Source organism: Salvelinus fontinalis, chromosome 26, assembly GCF_029448725.1.
Source record: "Salvelinus fontinalis isolate EN_2023a chromosome 26, ASM2944872v1, whole genome shotgun sequence".
NCBI classification, from domain to species: domain Eukaryota; kingdom Metazoa; phylum Chordata; class Actinopteri; order Salmoniformes; family Salmonidae; genus Salvelinus; species Salvelinus fontinalis.
In genome coordinates this window covers 1,686,149-1,707,792 of record NC_074690.1, presented here as the reverse complement: position 1 = coordinate 1,707,792, position 21,644 = coordinate 1,686,149, and the positions used below count along the sequence as shown (strand labels likewise).

General features: G+C 40.3%; 1 protein-coding gene across 2 annotated transcripts; it reads right to left on the bottom strand.

Annotated features, from left to right (window-relative positions):
- Positions 1-1,008: 1,008 nt before the first annotated feature.
- On the bottom strand, positions 1,009-20,441 carry LOC129823538 (alpha-amylase-like). 2 transcript variants are annotated; one of them, XM_055882337.1, is made up of 10 exons: positions 20,311-20,441; positions 16,180-16,361; positions 8,643-8,789; positions 6,018-6,215; positions 5,468-5,698; positions 5,090-5,223; positions 4,341-4,463; positions 3,849-4,049; positions 1,489-1,614; positions 1,009-1,250 (listed from the first exon to the last, which is right to left on the bottom strand). In XM_055882337.1, exons 2-10 carry the CDS (start codon positions 16,348-16,350, stop codon positions 1,061-1,063), a joined length of 1,521 nt encoding a protein of 506 aa, XP_055738312.1. In that variant the 5' UTR covers positions 16,351-16,361; positions 20,311-20,441; the 3' UTR covers positions 1,009-1,060. The 2 variants fall into 2 exon arrangements, with proteins under 2 accessions (XP_055738312.1, XP_055738311.1); XM_055882336.1 differs by lacking the exon at positions 20,311-20,441 and adding an exon at positions 20,051-20,157.
- Between the last annotated feature and the right edge of the window lie 1,203 nt (positions 20,442-21,644).

Below are 21,644 nucleotides of genomic sequence, written 5' to 3'. Positions count from 1 at the left end.
TTGTTAAAGACTGGAGATTTACAATTTATCTTGACCATGCTTGTCATTTAGGAACATTTTGAACATCTTGGCTCTCTCTCTCTAATTCTCTCCTTCTCTCTTTCTTTCTTTCTCTCTCTCTCAGGGGGCCTGAGCCCTAGGACCATACGTCAGGACTACCGGGCATGATGACTCCTTGCTGTCCCCAGTCCACCTGGCCTTGCTGCTGTTTCAGTTTCAACTGTTCTGCCTGTGGTTATGGAACCCCTACCTGTCCCAGACCTGCTGCTTTCAACTCTTAATGATCGGCTATGAAAAGCCAACTTTTATTATTTGACCATGTTTGTCATTTATGAACATTTTGAACATCTTGGCCATGTTCTGTTATAATCTCCACCCGGCACAGCCAGAAGAGGACTGGCCACCCCTCATAGCCTGGTTCCTCTCTAGGTTTCTTCCTAGGTTTTGGCCTTTCTAGGGAGTTTTTCCTGACCACCGTGCTTCTACACCTGCATTGCTTGCTGTTTGTGGTTTTAGGCTGGGTTTCTGTACAGCACTTCGAGATATTAGCTGATATACGAAGGGCTATATAAAATAAACTTGATTGATTGATTGATCTCAGTAGAATCTCAGTAGAATCAAATCAAATCAAATCAATCTCAATGGAATCTCAGTGGAATCTCAGTGGAATCTCAGTGGAATCTCAGTGGAATCTCAGTGGAATCTCAGTGGAATCTTAGTGGAATCTCAGTGGAATCTCAGTTGAATCTCAGTTGAAGCCCAGGGCAACATTATTTAGTCAAGTCAATAACCTAATGTCATTGTGACCATCCATTTGCCCAAGTCAACTTAGAAGTGTCAAAGTTAAGGATTCAAATACTTCAGCGTCCGTCTCAAATCAGGAATGTTAACCTGCTTCCCTATAAATCACCAAGCATGTTAAAGAATATCCGCTGAAATAGATTCAGCATTGACCATCAAGTCAAGCCTTCACATAACAGCAAAAACAAAACCAAACCACCCTAGAAGTTCAGTTTGCAGTAGATTTTATTGTTTGTTTGTGTTTATGGTGGATTTGTTTTTACAGCTTGGAGTCAGCATGGATCGCCACCATGGGATCCTCTTCAGTGTTGCTGATCTTGAAGTGGGCGCGACCATCGTCCCCAACATTGATGGTCTTCCCCGTGCAGCGCTCTCCGTCCCTCTGGCCAGAAATGACATCACAGTAGGCGCCGCCGGGCATGCCAGTGTTCAGAGTCACATCCAGGTGCCTGATTGGTTGAAACACAGGAAGTAGAGAGCTAAGTGTGAAGTTTATCTGAATTCAATCAATTAACCACTCAGTCAATCAATCAAACAACCAGTCAACTATTCAGTCAGTCAATCAATCGATCACTCTGCCAATCAACCAACGCACCGCCCACCCACCCACCCACCCACCCACCCACCCACCGACTTACCAACCAGTCAGCCCACAAATAAGCCACGGTGTTACAGTATAGACATTACCAGTCATCGTTGTTGAAGACAATGAAGCCGCGGTTGCCGCGTCCAAAGGCCACCTGGTTGTTCCCATTATCCCACCAGTTGGAATGGGGCTGTCCATCCACCACGTTACGGAAGGTAGCCATGTTCCTACACAGACAGAAGACAAAGAAGGAATTTATTATCATAATTATTTTTCTTCTGCAGAACAGCCTACCAAAATCGTTCATAGTAGCTACGGTCAGTGGAATGAACGGTTATTTCTATGTGTTTATTTAAATTTGGCTAGGATAAACTACATGTGCAACAATTGTGATTTCGGCTACTTCAGCCACAACCGTTACTGACAGGTGTATAAAATCGAGCACACGGCCATGCAATCTTCATAGGAAAACACTGGCAGCAGAATGGCCTTACTGAAGAGCTCAGTGACTTTCAACGTGGCACCGTCATAGAATGCCACCTTTCCAACAAGTCAGTTAGTCAAATTTCTGCCCTGCTAGAGCTGATCTGGTCAACTGCCCGGCTCAGGCACAAAGTGGACCGCCGAAGTGCTGAAGTGAGTAGCGACTTAAAAATTGTCTGTCCTCGGTTGTAACTGTTACCGAGTTCCAAACTGCCTCTGGAAGCAACGTCAGCAGGAGAACTGTTCGTCGGGAGCTTCATGAAATGGGTTTCCATGGCCGAGCAGCCGCGCACAAGCCTAAGATCAACATGCACAATGCCAAGTGTCGGCTGGAGTGGTGTCAAACTTGCCGCCATTGGACTCTGGAGCAGTGGAAACGCATTCTCTGGAATGATGAATCACGCTTCACCCTCTGGCAGTCTGACGGACAAATCCGGATTTGGCGGATGCCAGGAGAACGCTACCTGCCCCAATGTAGCCGACTGGAATGCTCTTGTGGCTGAATGGAAGCTAATCCCTATAGCAATGTTCCAACATCTAGTGGAAAGCCTTCCCAGAAGAGTTGAGGGTGTTATAGCAGCAAACTCTGTATTAATGACCATGATTTTTTAAATATTTGACGGGTTAGTGTCCACATACGTTTTGCCATGTAAAGTGCATTCGGAAAGAATTCAGACCCCTTTTCAAATTTCAAATTTTTCCCACATTTTGTTACAGTACAGTCTTATTCTAAAATGTATTAAAGAAAATGTTTCTCATCAATCTATACACAAAACCCCATAATTATTTGAAATTTCTGTTAATGTATTAACAATAAAAAACTTAAATTCCACATCTACAAAGGTATTTAGTCAGTACTTTGTTGAAGCCCCTTTGGCAGCGATTACAACCTAGAGTCTTCTTGGGTATAACGCTACAAGCTTGGAACACCTGTATCTGGGGAGTTTCTCCCGTTCTTCTCTGCAGATCCTCTCAAGTTTTGTCAGGTTGGATGGGAAGCGTCGCTGCACAACTACAACTCTGGAGCTCTGTCAGAGTGACCATCAAGTTCCTTCTCCCCCTAATGCTAAGTTTGGCCGGGCAGTCAGCTCTAGGAGAGTCTTGTTAGTTCCAAACGTCTTCCGTTTAAGAATGATGGAGGCCACTGTGTACTTGGAAACCTTCAATATTGCAGAAATTGTTTGGTAACCTTTCCCGGATCTGTGCCTCGACACAATCCTGTCTCTGAGCTCTACGGACAATTCCTTTGACCTCATGGCTTGGTTTTTGCTCTGACATGTACTGTCAACTGTGGGACCTTATATAGACAGGTGTGTGCCTTTCCAAGTCATGTCCAATCAATTGAATTTACCACAAGTGGACTCCAATCAAGTTGTAGAAACATTTCAAGGATGATCAATGGAAACAGGATACACCTGAGCTCAATGTTGAGTCTCATAGCAAAGGGTCTGAATACTGTAAATAAGGTGTTTCTGTTTTTGTTTCTAAAAACCTGTTTTCACTTTGACATCATGGGGTACTATGTGTAGATTAATGAGATATATATATATTTTATATATATGCATTTTAGAATAATGCTATAATGTAACAAAATGTGGAAAAAGTGAAGAGGTCTGAATATTTTCCCAATTACAGTCAGCCCATATCTGATCTTTTTCCACTAATTTGTCTTTTTGAGATACCACGAGCACGTCCTCCCAAATTCATGTTTTAAAAAAAAAATATATATATATTATTTTACCTTTATTTAACTAGGCAAGTCAGTTAAGAACAAAATCTTATTGACAATGACGGCCTAGGACCAGTGGGTTAACTGCCTTGTTTAGGAGCAGAACGACAGATTTTATTTTTTTACCTTGTCAGCTCAGGGAATTGAACTTACCAGTCCAACTCTCTAACCACTAGGCTGCTGACTCAATGTGTCACAAACATCCTGTGATATACATCATTACCTGCCTTTGTTCGCTGTAGGACTTACGTAATCTGGCGCCACCTGTGCTCACACACCCATCCGTCTCCACAGGTGTCATCAGCGTTTACTTGGACATTCTTGGTGGATCCATCTTCATGGCTGGGAGGGCCCTGCCAGTCATCAGCACGGTTCCAGCGGAAGGAGGACATCACACGGGCCACCCCGTAGGGATGGGCAAGCATGTAGGCCACGGCCATCTTGTAAATCCTGTAGGTGAGTCAAAACTCGATGAAACATCAAATAATGTTTGTTTTCATAATGGTTATTTTTCTGTTAATCATGCATTGATGTAATTTGGTGGGGATTGGTGTGAAAAATAGAAAAGTTCATTTTCCTGAAGATAAATTGTGTACTTCCTTCAGCTGTCAAATTATGTTTACAGTGGTGAAAGAAATTTAAAAGGATGGAATTGTAGTAGTGTATGTTGTTAAAACGGATATTGGTAAAGTCGTGTAGTGAAAGATTTGGATATAAGAGAGAGGTGCAGTGAAAGGGTACCTGGCGTCCCAGAAGGTGAGTATGGCGCTTCCACCTCCTCCATGACCTCTCTGGTTGTCATGGTTATCAATAAACACAAGAGCATTGCCATCGGGCATGAAGCCCCAGCCTTCACCCCAGTTCCTGGAATACACGCATCGAAAGGATTTAGGAAAATGACAAAGTTGACAAATTCACACACAAATTCACACTCTTCACACGCTACTTACAAATACACATACATCAACTGTATCTTTGAAATATTCACAAACACAATGATAAGTGTTTATAAAAGTTATATTATGAGTTTGTAATTGTATTTAATTATGTATTAAATGAGTTTGTAACTTATGATGAAATTAGTTAAAGTGCCACTCCATCTCATTTAACGCCGGATTAACTGAAAAAAGCACATGTCAATAGGTGGCCCAGGTGTCCTCATGTAATGGCACAAGTGAATGGGGGGGGGGGCTTTCCTCTTTAGTTATCTATTGCTCCTGTATTGTTCCTCAAGGAGAGGCCGATGACATCACGCCAGACCATTAGACCATCAGACCAACTCTGATTGGACGACGTTTTTAAGTCGATATTTTTTCCGCTTAAGTGCCACATCACTGCATTTATACTTCAGATATTGTTTTTCAACAAAAAACTAGTTCAGAAATAGCTTGAGTCCATCTTTAAATCAGTTGTTTGTTAGTTGAATAAGAGCATCTGCTAAATTACTACAATGAAAATGTACAATGTTAATTCATGTAATCATATCTTACTTGGTGTAAGACAGCTTTTCGCCGTTCCACTTGCGGAAGACGTTTCCGATTTTGGCTCCATATTTGAACTCAGTGACTCTGCCTAGGGGGAAGTAATCTGAGGCCTGGATGGCCTCACCACCCATGTCGATAACCTAAAGGGAAGCAATAAAGAAAAATTAGCACTGTTGAAGATACACCTTTACAAATGGAGATGCCAAGACTGAGTAAGAGGATGGTAGATGGTATGTCTACATGTTATGGAGCAAAATTGATTGGATTCAGGCCTATATAGCCATTTTCCAGATGCTCGAAGCAAATATATTGTGTGTGTGTGGGGGGGGGGGACCGAGTAGTATAGTTTTATATTACTAGAAAAACAAGGAGTTACATTATTACCTCCTGGAACATGAAGGGTCTGGCTCCCTCGTTAAACCAGCGGGTGTTGAGGTTGTGGAGACCTCCGTAGATGACAGTAAGGTCGCCGGGCCACATGTGTTTACTGGCGTCCACTCTGAACCCAGCCACTCCCATGTCGATCAGATTGTTCATGTAGTCGGCCACCTTTCCTCTGACGTAGTCCTTCTCCAGGGCAAGATCCAGCAGACTCACCAGACGACAATCACGCACCTGGGGATGGAACAGAACGCCGTGTAGGCTGATTACAGTCATTTGTCCGTTACCAACTTGAAAGAAAGTCAATGTGAAAGTATCACAATAATACAAATTACATTGTATCACACAAGTAAACAGCAAACTTGAATCAATTTAGACTTTAAAAAAGTTTGTTTCCCAATGTTAAAGACTACTCCTTTAAGTGGTCTTAAGACCACCAGTCCTATGGCCATAATCAGCATCTCCACAAAAAGATAAACATTATTTTGTGTAATTGCGTAAAAAATGTAATATTAAGATCGGCAATAGTAATTTAGCGCGTACTGAGTCATACCTGGTTGATATCATTGTAATTCTCGATGTCTCCGCTGGCAGATTTGCACTTTCCTTCGTTGAAATCAAAGCCACTGTAGGGGATGGAAGGGAAGTCCCTATTTTTGGCACTGAAATAGGTTCCACAGGTAGAGTGGGTTCCCTCTCCGCCTCCAGCTCCACACATGTGGTTGATGACGGCATCAACGTAGATGTTAACCTGGGAATATTAGGAGAGAGGTTTTAGTGTCACAAGAAAACTGAACAGAACATAGATCTGGAGGAAGGATTTTAACTGTTTTTTCTGTCGGTTTGGTTTGTTGTCAGACCAACAGTTAAACTTGGTTCTGCCGGTTTGGTTTGTTGTTAGACCAACAGTTAAACTTGGTTCTGCCGGTTTGGTTTGTTGTTAGACCATCAGTTAAAATTGTATCTGTCGGTTTGGTTTGTTGTCAGTCCATCAGTTAAACTTGGTTCTGCCGGTTTGGTCTGTTGTTAGAATAACAGCTAAACTCCAACAGTTAAACTTGTATCTGCCGGTTTGGTTTGTTGTCAGACCAACAGTTAAACTTGGTTCTGCCGGTTTGGTTTGTTGTTAGACCAACAGTTAAACTTCTTGTCAATAGGGGGAGCTGTTAGCACTTTGTAATAATGACGTTCCCAAATTAAACTGCCTCGTACTCAATTCTTGCTCGTACAATATGCATATTATTATTACTATTGGATAGAAAACACTCTTTAGTTTCTAAAACCGTTTGAATTATATCTTTGAGTGAAACAGAACTGGAAATAGAGCAATTTTCCTATGTGGATGTGAGAATGCAGAATTTTGCTGGCTGTTCTGAGACCTGTGTATAAATCTGCCTGTCTTCTATTGGTTGAGATGCACTGCATACGCCTTCCCCTGGATGTTAGCGAATAGGGAGACTTGAAATGGAGTCTCTACGTAGATCTCAAAGGATATAAATCACTTGGCAAAGACGTGTCTGTTCTTTTCCCTCTTCGCTCTGACGCACTGAGGACCTTGGCATATTGTACAAGAACCATCGGTTATAGATCTTAGAAATTTCCGGCTGTGTTTTTATTCGATATAGGCTTTAAAGACATCATAATCTTGTTATTGTAAACCGAATTATATCAGTTTATGTCAGTATTTTGCGATTTTCGGGTATTTCATTTCCTGGCGTTCTAGGGGGTTGGGTATCTCTCTCTCTCATGCTAATGTTTACTGCTAATTGCAACGTTGAAGAGGACGTTATACATCCTAGCAACGATTATTTTGGACAAAGGACACCTTTCCCAAGATTCTGATGAGAGTTCATCAAAAAGTAAGAACTATTTATGCTGATAATTCGTTGTTCTGTTGAAAAATGTCAAATGCATAAGCCGCCATTAATTGCAGTGCATCCTCGCTTTATCGCACGCTGTATTTTGAAGTAACGTTAATTTTAAAAATGTAACCCAGCGATTGCATTAAGAACTAATTTGTCTTTCAATTGCTGTTTAACCTGTATTTTTTAGTCAAGTTTTGGAATAGTTACTGATTAGAATAGGTGCCTCTCCAAAGATTTCTCCTGACATTTTCTGGGCAGCTTTGCTACTTTTCTCATTGTATAACCACGATTTGTGGCGCTAAATATGCACATTTTCGAACAAACTCTATATGCATTGTGTAATATGATGTTATAGGACTGTCATCTGAAGAATTCTGAGAAGGTTAGTGAAAAAATGTATATATTTTGGTGGTTTATACGTTATCGCTATTTTTGTCTTGAATCAATGCTGTTGTGATGTTTGCTATTGTGGTAAGCTAATATAACGCTATAAAACACTTTGAAAATCTGAAATATTGGCTGGATTCACAAGATCTGTGTCTTTCATTTGCTGTACGCTGTGTATTTTTAAGAAATGTTTTATGATGAGTAATTAGCTAATACACGATGGTCTCTGTAGTTATTCTAGTTGCTTTGGTGAGAGTTGTGATGGTGGCTGCAATGGTAAACTATGATTTATACCTGAAATATGCACATTTTTCTAACAAAACATATTTATTGTATAGCATATGTTATCAGACTGTCATCTGATGAAAGTGTTTCTTGGTTAGTGGCTATTTATATCTTTATTTGGTCGAATTTGTGATAGCTACTGATGCAGTAAGAAAAGGGTGGAGTAAAAAAAGTGGTGTCTTTTGCTAACGTGGTTAGCTAATAGATTTACATATTGTGTCTTCCCTGTAAAACATTTTAAAAATCAGAAATGATGGCTGGATTCACAAGATGTGTATCTTTCATCTGGTGTCTTGGACTTGTGATTCAATGACATTTAGATGCTACTATTTACTTGTGACGCTATGCTAGGCTATGCTAGTCAGCTTTTTTTACTGATGGGGGTGCTCCCGGACCCGGGTTTGTGAGGAAGTAGAGGTTAATAAACTTGTATCTGTCGGTTTGGTAGGGTTAAGAGTTGTTAGACCATCAGTTACACTTTGTTTCTGCCGGATCGGTAGTATGAGTATGATTGTGATTTACATTTTTCTGTGTGTGTTTGTGGGAGCAGAGTAGGAGATAAAGTGGCAATGGACTTCTACTACGATATCGAGTTTGTCATGTTCATGACCACGTGTGTTGTTTTTATTATAGTTGTTTACCCCAACGTTGTTGCATCTTGTAATCATGTCTCTGAGCTCGCTCTCATTTCCTGATCTGGAACACAGGTTGTAGCTGATTGGCTGGTACCGCTCCCACCATGGTCTCCAAGGGCTGGTCAACAAAATGCTCTCAGTAGGAGGGGAGATCTATAAGGGGAAGAGGCAACAGCATAGGTATATTTCTAACTCAAACAACCCCTCAGAGGGGTGCACCATGAAGCAGAATCAATGGGTTAGCCAGTAAACTTTAAAAAACAACAGTTAACATAGATATGTTTTTTTGGATGTATATATATATGAAAATGAAGTGCATTCCGTATCTATTACTCTACATATATCTGTATCTATTACTCTCTCTCTATATATCTGTATCTATTACTCAATATATACAGTATCTGTGTCTATTACTCTCTCTCTACATATATATATATCTGTATCTATTACTCTCTCTATATATACATATCTGTTTCTATTAATATATCTCTATATCTGTATCTATTACTCTATATATATATATATATATATATATATCTGTATCTATTACTCTGTATGTATATATCTGTATCTATTATTCTGTATATATATATATCTGTATCTATTATTCTGTATATATATATATATATATATATTTTACTCTGTATATATATATATCTGTATATATTACTCTGTATGTATATATCTCTATCTATTATTCTTTATATATATCTGTGTACATTACTCTATATATATATGTATCTATTACTCTGTATGTATATATCTGTATGCATATATCTGTATCTATATGTCTGTATATATCACTCTATATATATATCTGTATATATTACTCTGTAAGTGTATATCTGTATATATTACTCTGTAAATATATATATCTGTATATATTACTCTGTATGTATATATCCTTATCTATTATTCTCTCTCTATATATATATATGTATATATTGCTATCTCTAAATATATATATATGTATATATTACTCTGTATGTATATATCTGTATCTATTATTCTCTCTATATATATAAATATATCTGTATATATTACTATCTCTAAATATATATCTGTATATATTACTCTGTATATATATATATATATATATATATATATATATATATTATTCTCTCTCTCTCTATAAATATATATATATATCTGTATATATTACTCTCTATATATATATCTGTATATATTACTCTCTCTCTATATATATATATATATATTATTCTCTCTCTCTCTATAAATATATATATATATCTGTATATATTACTCTCTATATATATATCTGTATATATTACTCTCTCTCTATATATATATATATATATTATTCTCTCTCTCTCTATAAATATATATATATATCTGTATATATTACTCTCTCTCTATATATATATCTGTATATATTACTCTCTCTATATGTATATATCTGTATCTATTATTCTCTCTATATATATAAATATATCTGTATATATTACTATCTCTAAATATATATCTGTATATATTACTCTGTATATATATATATATATATATCTATATATATATATATATATTATTCTCTCTCTCTCTATAAATATATATATATCTGTATATATTACTCTCTATATATATATCTGTATATATTACTCTCTCTCTATATATATATCTGTATATATTACTCTCTCTATATGTATATATCTGTATCTATTATTCTCTCTATATATATAAATATATCTGTATATATTACTATCTCTAAATATATATCTGTATATATTACTCTGTATATATATATATCTATATGTATATATATATATATAATATTCTCTCTCTCTCTATAAATATATATATATCTGTATATATTACTCTCTATATATATATCTGTATATATTACTCTCTCTATATATATATATATCTGTATATATTACTCTCTCTCTCTATATATATATCTGTATATATTACTCTCTCTATATGTATATATCTGTATCTATTACTCTATATATATATCTGTATCAATTACTCTGTATATATATCTGTATCAATTACTCTGTATATATATTTGTATCAATTACTCTGTATATATATCTGTATCTTGTACTTTTGAAACTGTAGTATGTGCTCATAATGTTTGCTGAAATGAGACAATAACCAGGTTTCCATCCAACCATTTTCTGCGAGTAAAGTACGTTGGGTAAAAAAAAATCAAAACAGGCCTGATGGAAACAGCATATTTGTCTGTAATCTTCACAAATGTCCACAAAACAAAATGCGCTAGACAAGGTGGGATCTTTTTGTGTCTGTAACATCAATTATCAGAGAAATGGCTGTGGAAAAGTCTATATTATTACATAATAACCATCATATTTAAGTAAATTTGGAGTCACGCGATGATATGGTGTGTGGTCGTCCCACTACGACTAGGGACAGCAGGCAGTGTATTCGTCTACAGATGAAATAACTTTACAGGATGGTGAAAGTGCACGGCGAGGAGCTTGATGCTCCTTTCCACTGAGTGTCTTATTCTGGTGAGATGGTGTTCGATGTTTTGCTGCCGTTTGACAAATAAAAATAACCTCACTGCTTTGTCCATAATAATCTCATCCTGTATACCCACACTATATCTGCCATCTGTTGGGTAGAGCGCACGTGCCAATACCAGTGGGCACATTTGCTGTATAACGCAACATTCTTTGTGACAAAACCATCAGTAGAGATGAAAATGCGATGGAAACTCATTAAATTATTATTTTTAAATTCGATACAAGTTACTTTTATGTGCACTACATCGTCACGCACAAACCTTTATAAGCAACAAGGCAATTTGACTGAAATACATCTCTGGTGGGAAAATGCACATGTTGTTTTTTTGATGATTTTTGAATATTCGCACGAAAATCTGTCGCAAATTGGATGGAAATGTAGATACAAAATTCATATGATCAATACTCTTATGATCAATACTCTTTACAACAACCATGGTGAGTACAGTAGGATAAACCCTGGGCCTGGAGAACAAGAAACATGGTGAGTACAGTAGGATAAACACTGGGCCTGGAGAACAACAACCATGGTGAGTACAGTAGGATAAACACTGGGCCTGGAGAACAACAACCATGGTGAGTACAGTAGGATAAACACTGGGCCTGGAGAACAACAACCATGGTGAGTACAGTAGGATAAACACTGGGCCTGGAGAACAACAACAATGGTGAGAACAGTAGGATAAACCCTGGGCCTGGAGAACAACAACCATGGTGAGAACAGTAGGATAAACCCTGGGCCTGGAGAACAACAACCATGGTGAGAACAGTGGGATAAACACTGGGCCTGGAGAACAACAACCATGGTGAGAACAGTAGGAGAAACACTGGGCCTGGAGAACAACAACCATGGTGAGTACAGTAGGATAAACACTGGGCCTGGAGAACAACAACCATGGTGAGTACAGTAGGATAAACACTGGGCCTGGAGAACAACAACCATGGTGAGTACAGTAGGATAAACACTGGGCCTGGAGAACAACAACCATGGTGAGTACAGTAGGATAAACACTGGGCCTGGAGAACAACAACCATGGTGAGTACAGTAGGATAAACACTGGGCCTGGAGAACAACAACCATGGTGAGTACAGTAGGATAAACGCTGGGCCTGGAGAACAACAACCATGGTGAGAACAGTAGGAGAAACACTGGGCCTGGAGAACAACAACCATGGTGAGAACAGTAGGATAAACCCTGGGCCTGGAGAACAACAACCATGGTGAGAACAGTAGGATAAACCCTGGGCCTGGAGAACAACAACCATGGTGAGAACAGTAGGATAAACACTGGGCCTGGAGAACAACAACCATGGTGAGTACAGTAGGAGAAACGCTGGGCCTGGAGAACAACAACCATGGTGAGTACAGTAGGATAAACACTGGGCCTGGAGAACAACAACCATGGTGAGTAGATTAGGATAAACGCTGGGCCTGGAGAACAACAACCATGGTGAGAACAGTAGGAGAAACCCTGGGCCTGGAGAACAACAACCATGGTGAGAACAGTAGGATAAACCCTGGGCCTGGAGAACAACAACCATGGTGAGAACAGTAGGATAAACCCTGGGCCTGGAGAACAACAACCATGGTGAGAACAGTAGGAGAAACACTGGGCCTGGAGAACAACAACCATGGTGAGAACAGTAGGATAAACCCTGGGCCTAGAGAACAACAACCATGGTGAGAACAGTAGGAGAAACACTGGGCCTGGAGAACAACAACCATGGTGAGTACAGTAGGATAAACCCTGGGCCTGGAGAACAACAACCATGGTGAGAACAGTAGGAGAAACACTGGGCCTGGAGAACAACAACCATGGTGAGAACAGTAGGATAAACCCTGGGCCTAGAGAACAACAACCAAGGTGATAACAGTAGGATAAACACTGGGCCTGGAGAACAACAACCATGGTGAGAACAGTAGGATAAACACTGGGCCTGGAGAACAACAACCATGGTGAGAACAGTAGGATAAACACTGGGCCTGGAGAACAACAACCATGGTGAGAACAGTAGGATAAACACTGGGTCTGGAGAACAACAACCATGGTGAGAACAGTAGGATAAACCCTGGGCCTGGAGAACAACAACCATGGTGAGAACAGTAGGATAAACCCTGGGCCTGGAGAATAACAACCATGGTGATAACAGTAGGATAAACACTGGGCCTGGAGAACAACAACCATGGTGAGAACAGTAGGGTAAACACTGGGCCTGGAGAACAACAACCATGGTGAGTACAGTAGGATAAACGCTGGGCCTGGAGAACAACAACCATGGTGAGAACAGTAGGATAAACCCTGGGCCTGGAGAACAACAACCATGGTGAGAACATTAGGAGAAACCCTGGGCCTGGAGAACAACAACCATGGTGAGTACAGTAGGATAAACACTGGGCCTGGAGAACAACAACCATGGTGAGAACAGTAGGATAAACGCTGGGCCTGGAGAACAACAACCATGGTGAGTACAGTAGGAGAAACCCTGGGCCTGGAGAACAACAACCATGGTGAGAACAGTAGGATAAACACTGGGCCTGGAGAACAACAACCATGGTGAGTACAGTAGGATAAACACTGGGCCTGGAGAACAACAACCATGGTGAGAACAGTAGGATAAACACTGGGCCTGGAGAACAACAACCATGGTGAGTACAGTAGGATAAACACTGGGCCTGGAGAACAACAACCATGGTGAGAACAGTAGGAGAAACACTGGGCCTGGAGAACAACAACCATGGTGAGTACAGTAGGATAAACCCTGGGCCTGGAGAACAACAACCATGGTGAGAACAGTAGGAGAAACACTGGGCCTGGAGAACAACAACCATGGTGAGAACAGTAGGATAAACCCTGGGCCTAGAGAACAACAACCAAGGTGATAACAGTAGGATAAACACTGGGCCTGGAGAACAACAACCATGGTGAGAACAGTAGGATAAACACTGGGCCTGGAGAACAACAACCATGGTGAGAACAGTAGGATAAACACTGGGCCTGGAGAACAACAACCATGGTGAGAACAGTAGGATAAACACTGGGTCTGGAGAACAACAACCATGGTGAGAACAGTAGGATAAACCCTGGGCCTGGAGAACAACAACCATGGTGAGAACAGTAGGATAAACCCTGGGCCTGGAGAATAACAACCATGGTGATAACAGTAGGATAAACACTGGGCCTGGAGAACAACAACCATGGTGAGAACAGTAGGGTAAACACTGGGCCTGGAGAACAACAACCATGGTGAGTACAGTAGGATAAACGCTGGGCCTGGAGAACAACAACCATGGTGAGAACAGTAGGATAAACCCTGGGCCTGGAGAACAACAACCATGGTGAGAACATTAGGAGAAACCCTGGGCCTGGAGAACAACAACCATGGTGAGTACAGTAGGATAAACACTGGGCCTGGAGAACAACAACCATGGTGAGAACAGTAGGATAAACGCTGGGCCTGGAGAACAACAACCATGGTGAGTACAGTAGGAGAAACCCTGGGCCTGGAGAACAACAACCATGGTGAGAACAGTAGGATAAACACTGGGCCTGGAGAACAACAACCATGGTGAGTACAGTAGGATAAACACTGGGCCTGGAGAACAACAACCATGGTGAGAACAGTAGGATAAACACTGGGCCTGGAGAACAACAACCATGGTGAGTACAGTAGGATAAACACTGGGCCTGGAGAACAACAACCATGGTGAGAACAGTAGGATAAACACTGGGCCTGGAGAACAACAACCATGGTGAGAACAGTAGGATAAACACTGGGCCTGGAGAACAACAACCATGGTGAGTACAGTAGTAGAAACCCTGGGCCTGGAGAACAACAACCATGGTGAGAACAGTAGGATAAACACTGGGCCTGGAGAACAACAACCATGGTGAGTACAGTAGGATAAACGCTGGGCCTGGAGAACAACAACCATGGTGAGAACAGTAGGATAAACTCTGGGCCTGGAGAACAACAACCATGGTGAGAACAGTAGGATAAACACTGGGCCTGGAGAACAACAACCATGGTGAGTACAGTAGGATAAACCCTGGGCCTGGAGAACAACAACCATGGTGAGTACAGTAGGATAAACGCTGGGCCTGGAAAACAACAACCATGGTGAGTACAGTAGGATAAACGCTGGGCCTGGAGAACAACAACCATGGTGAGAACAGTAGGGGAAACACTGGGCCTGGAGAACAACAACCATGGTGAGAACAGTAGGATAAACGCTGGGGCTGGAGAACAACAACCATGGTGAGAACAGTAGGATAAACACTGGGCCTGGAGAACAACAACCATGGTGAGACAGTAGGAGAAACACTGGGGCTGGAGAACAACAACCATGGTGAGTACAGTAGGATAAACCCTGGGCCTGGAGAACAACAACCATGGTGAGAACAGTAGGAGAAACACTGGGCCTGGAGAACAACAACCATGGTGAGAACAGTAGGAGAAACACTGGGGCTGGAGAACAACAACCATGGTGAGTACAGTAGGATAAACCCTGGGCCTGGAGAACAACAACCATGGTGAGAACAGTAGGAGAAACACTGGGGCTGGAGAACAACAACCATGGTGAGTACAGTAGGATAAACCCTGGGCCTGGAGAACAACAACCATGGTGAGAACAGTAGGATAAACTCTGGGCCTGGAGAACAACAACCATGGTGAGAACAGTAGGATAAACGCTGGGCCTGGAGAACAACAACCATGGTGAGAACAGTAGGATAAACCCTGGGCCTGGAGAACAACAACCATGGTGAGTACAGTAGGATAAACACTGGGCCTGGAGAACAACAACCATGGTGAGTACAGTAGGAGAAACCCTGGGGCTGGAGAACAACAACCATGGTGAGAACAGTAGGAGAAACACTGGGCCTGGAGAACAACAACCATGGTGAGTACAGTAGGATAAACACTGGGCCTGGAGAACAACAACCATGGTGAGTACAGTAGGAGAAACCCTGGGTTTGGAGTCTTTCTTGACCAGTTGACCTAAACATGAAAAACACTTCTCCATTCTCCTGCAGTACATACCTGAACTCCAGCGTATCCTTTGGGAGCCAGGAACCTCTCACACTCAGCCGCGACGTCGTTCCACTTCCACTCAAACAGGTGGACGATGGCCTGCCTGCCGTGCTTGGCATGGGGGTTGTTGAAAGCCTGGCTCAGCCCCAGCAGGGCCAACAGAACTAGATACCTCATCATGTTGTCTCTCCCTGGTCGAGATAGAAAAAAAGAATCAGACGACTAACTGGAGAGTTGACACCCAGTATATATACAGAGCGTAGACGTCTGACCATTCACTCTATGGTCAATGATAGGGCGTATTACGTTCCTGTAAAGAATCCACATGTGTTTATCTACAATGTCAAGGGCAGTGTAAAAGCAGGTGTGTGGTATCACTTCTTACTCACGATTGAAGTAGCCTACAGAGTTTTCCTTCCACAAACAGAAGAGTGAAAAATACCTCTGTCATACTGACATCTACTTTACCTGAATTACACTCTAAGAAAAAAAAGGGTGCTTTGCTGAGGAATAGGGTTCTTGTTTGATCTGAAAAACCCTTTTTGGATTGCAAAAGGTTCTACATAGAACCTTTAATATTCTAAGAACTATTTCTGGAAAAAATGGTTCTTTGATGATTCGTTGGAAGGCAAGAAGGGTTCTACATAGAACCATAAATCATATTTCCCAGCATGCTCTATTGCAGGGAGAGTCTCAGAATTGTTTGTTTCACAGTAATATCTGTGTTTTTGCATGTACATTGATTTGTTTATTAATGTTATGCTACACAAAGAAAAATAACTTTGTTTTCTAAACTAATCCAATCTGTTAATAGTTAGATTTATTATACCCGTTACTCAGATGGTTGTTCCAATTTAGATGATTGAGGTAGTTTCAGAAGGCAATTTTTTCTACTCTGGCAGTCATTCTGAACGAAGACTGCAGGTAATTAACAATTCCACTTGTTGGATATTCTAAATTCTGTCTGGATTCCAATAGGAATTACACATCACTTTGCTAGCCAATATAATGTGACTTTCAGGCCTTATGTGGCCTGTAACGACACCGTGTTAGGGTTTAACTAGGCTCTCTCAAAGATTGGCCTTAATGATATATGCAATATATTGTCATAAATAATTAGATTGGAAAAGGCTGGTGGAACAGTTCATAGAATAACCCTCCAAAGATTAAAGAGGTCGTTGGTAGAACCCTTCATAGACGGTTCTAGGAAGAACCTTTACATGATAACATGGTTCTTGGTTGAACCCTTCATAGACGGTTCTAGGAAGAACCTTTACATGATAACATGGTTCTTGGTAGAACCCTTCATAGACGGTTCTAGTAATAACCTTTAGATGATAACATGGTTCTTGGTAGAACCTGTCATGACGTGGCCCTTTCTGGGTGTAGATCGTGGCTGCCCCCCCCCCCCCCCTCTCTCACTCTCTCTCCTAAACCAGGTTTAGTACCTCAGGTCATAAATGCCGGGTAGAAACTGCCAAGCAGTATGGAGGTCGAGAGCCTAGAGAGAACAATGGAAGACTTTGTCAAACTCCTAAACTCCCAATTAACTTCTTATGGCTGCAGGGGCAGTATTGAGTAGCTTGGATGAAAGGTGCCCAGAGGTGCCCAGAGTAAACGGCCTGCTCCTCAGTCATAGTTGCTAATATAGGCATATTATTATTAGTATTCAATAGAAAACACTCTGAAGTTTCTAAAACTGTTTGAATTATGTCTGTGAGTAAAACAGAACTCATATGGCAAGCAAAAACCTGAGAAGAAATCCAAACAGGAAGTGGAAATTCTGAGGCTGGTCGAGTTTCAACCAAGATCCCATTGCAATCACAGCGAGATATGAATGAGTATTCACTTCCTACGGCTTCCAATAGATGTCAACAGTCTGTAGAACTTTGTCCTACTTTTGGGAATGTGGGAATGGTCTGTGGACACTTATTAAGGGACAGTGATGATGAGTGTGTTTTATTTGGTGATCTCATGAAGGACAGGAAAACACACATAACATTATCTCTTAAAGTGTACATTTCCCAGCTGTCAGGTTTACATCTAAATATTGTGAAACATATGTGATTAGACATGAAACTATTTTTGAAAAGATGTAATGTGATGTTAACCTTCTAAATGATAGTATGTGTTTTTCATATAAAGTTAACCAAATCAATGGTCACGCCAACGTGAGCATAGACATTACGTCGGCTTCCTGGAACCTCCCTTTTCAACTGAAATGGATAAAACCCACTGCTGATGAAATTCACACCAGACCACGCAAACCCCAGTGTAAGCTAAGGTTGCAAATTGTTGAATTTCTAAGACCAAAATATGCCGGGTGACACTGGTGTTTGAAGTGGTTTAAACTACAACTCTATCAAAGGACAGGACTATACCACGTGGAGCATTGGCAACACGGATGGAAATGGTTGAACTCTGAGACTATCAGTCACTACAAAATAAGAGGAAATCTTAGATCTATAATTACTAGTCTGCAGCTAGAAATGACATAAGTCTAGAACGAGAATACAGACAACCGCCGAAGCATCTATTCTATGAGAACATTTCTGAATGGAACTCTGAAGTACCCATTCTAACCACCTACAACCACAAAAGACTTTGTGACTTCAATGAAAGTTAACCAGAGACTCAGATGAACCCTACCGGACCATCGAGGATTCCAACAGAGAAGACAACAACAACATACGGGTGTAAATATATATACATTGCAATTATTCTCGAATGAGTGGCTGTTCATGTGCAAATGATTAGCATTTCAAAGAATATAATTATAGACTGTGTGTAGTGTATCCATTTGTCTTTCCCGCTCTTTCTCAGTCCCACCCTTTTCCTTTTATCTACCAAGCTGTCATATCAACTTAGTCCACTAGGGACTTTGTTTTTGTATCATGTAGCAACCCAATGTACTAATTGTGTGTGTTTTCATGTATTTCTGGGATTTGATTAGTTAATAAATAAAAAATTAAGCCAATTTGTATATCGCTGATTTATAATTTATGCAAGGATTCGTGCAGATAACGAAGAATTTTACGACGCTTGGAATGAGACTAACAAGGTAATAATAATACATTAATGAGAATGACTAATTGATCAGATATTAAAATATCTGAAGAGTAATATTCGGAAAATTATAACTCTGTAAGTCAACATTTTCCATGGTTCCCCGACTTCCTAGTTAATTAAGTTGACATGATTAGTTTAATCACGTAATAACAATTACACATAGAGAATTGATTTGATAAAATAACAGTCTTCACATTCAATGACAGCAAAGACACGACAAATCCTTCATAGACGGTTCTTGGAAGAACCTTTAAATGATAACATGGTTCTTGGTAGAACCCTTCTAGGCAGAACCATAAACAGGGAGTTCTTTGAAGAACCCTACATAGAGGGTTCTAGATATAAACCCTCAGCAAAATGACAAAATATGGGACAATACTACACTGTGTTTCAAGTAGCAAAAAAACACAGCAGTAATTTATGATAGTTGTAAGAGTTTTTGTGTGATTTGCATTCATAGCAGGGACACAGATGCCTTTTCTACACTCTTAGAAAAAAGCTTAAAAAAGGGTTCTTCGGCTGTCCCCATACTAAGAGAACCCTTTTTGGTACCAGGTAGAACCCTTTTTGATTCAAAGTGGAACCCTTTTAGGTTCCATGTACAACCCTCTGTGCAAAGAATTCTACATGGAACCCAAAATAGTTCTACCCAGAACCAAAAAGAGTTCTTCAAAGGGTTCTCTTATGGGGACAGCCAAAGGATCGTTTTAGGTTTTAAATAGCTTTTTCTTTTCTTCTAAGAGTATAGGTTATGATGCACAATATTCTTACAAAAAAAGGAAACACTGAATAATGTTAGCTGAAACCTTACCTTGTGTATAGCCCCGTTGTGAACCGAGATATATTGTAATATTTGCTAAATAGCCAGTGAATGGTGCAACAGTTTGTCAGAGCTAGCGTTTGTTTTGCCAAATACCACTATACAATCAAAAGCTGAAATGGATATCTGAGATTGCAACATTTGATCTAGTGGAAAGAACATCTCACTGTCAATATGATACAAAACAAAACAACATTTGACATTTACAGTGATTATAAACTACGTAGATGCCTTGCGTGTTAGTACCTTACATTTTAACGGGTTCTTGCGTTCTCTGGCATTGTGTCGCCCCTTTGTACATTGAAATGTTCAGTCTTTTTTTTTGTTTTGTAACTATAGATCATAGAGATGTTATAGACAGACATACTAATTCGGTGTTCATTGTGTTTAGGATGTACTGATTTAGAACGGCTTGAAGTAGTCATCTGTCGTATACCTATTTAGAGTGTCTATTCATTTCTGCTGAGTAGTTACAAAACAAAAAAGGGTTCTCTTAGTATGGGGACTGTGTGTGTGACTGTGTGTGTGTGTGTGTGTGTGTGTGTGTGTGTGTGTGTGTGTGTGTGTGTGTGTGTGTGTGTGTGTGTGTGTGTGTGTGTGTGTGTGTGTGTGTGTGTGTGTGTGTGTGTGTGTGTGTGTGTGTGTGTGTGTGTGTGTGTGTGTGTGTGTGTGTACTGGTTTCCAACAACAACACTATACTCAAGATGGCATGCCAATTCTGATAGAAATGTCAAAAGTCAGGGGGCTCAATCCAACAGTGAAATTCACCATTACTTCATGGTCATTTTGTCGTTCCATACAACGACAGTAGTTGGTGGTGCTTGTAAAACCAGGGCTTATTTTCTCTCAGACTGACCTTGACATGTTTTCCTGATCTGCGCTTTATCTGTTTCAGAGAAATATACAGTAACTGTATTTCTTATCAGGAGTAACTTGCTTTATCAGGAGTATATAAATAGCTTACCGTAAAAACAAAACTTCTCTCTTTTTTGCGTACAATTCATAAAACACCAAAAACTAAAATCATATTATTTTTGTTTGAATATCTAATAAATAGTGCATAAACATTATTTTACCTTTATTTAACTAGGCAAGCCAGTTAAGAAGAAATTCTTATTTTCAATGACAGCCTAGGAACAGAGGGTTAATTACCTTGTTCAGGGGCAGAACGACAGATTTGTACCTTGTCAGCTCAAGGGATTCGATCTTGCATCCTTTCGGTTACTAGTCCAACGCTCTAACCACTAGGTTACACTGCTGCCCCATGGAGAGTATGTGGATGGCGCCGACCGAGATGGCCGCCTCGCTTCGCGTTCCTTGGAAAATATGCAGTATTTTGTTTTTTTATGTGTTATTTCTTACATCGGTACCCCAGGTAATCTTAGGTTTCATTACATACAGTCGGGAGGAACTACTGAATATACGATTAACGTCAACTCACCATCGTTATAACCAGGAATATGACTTTCCCGAAACGGATCCAGTGTTTTGCCTTCCACCCAATACAATGGATCTGATCCCAGCCGGGGACCCTATGCGACGCCGTAAAAGGGGCAAACGTAGCGGTCTCTTGGTCAGGCTTCGG

Coding starts and splice junctions, on each gene's coding strand:
- LOC129823538 (XM_055882337.1), bottom strand. CDS start 16,350: ATGATGAGGTATCTAGTTCTGTTGGCCCTGCTGGGGCTGAGCCAGGCT. Junction 5,224..5,467: donor GACCCTTCATGTTCCAGGAG/GTAATAATGTAA, acceptor GCTTCCCTTTAG/GTTATCGACATGGGTGGTGA. Junction 4,464..5,089: donor GAAAAGCTGTCTTACACCAA/GTAAGATATGAT, acceptor CGTGTATTCCAG/GAACTGGGGTGAAGGCTGGG.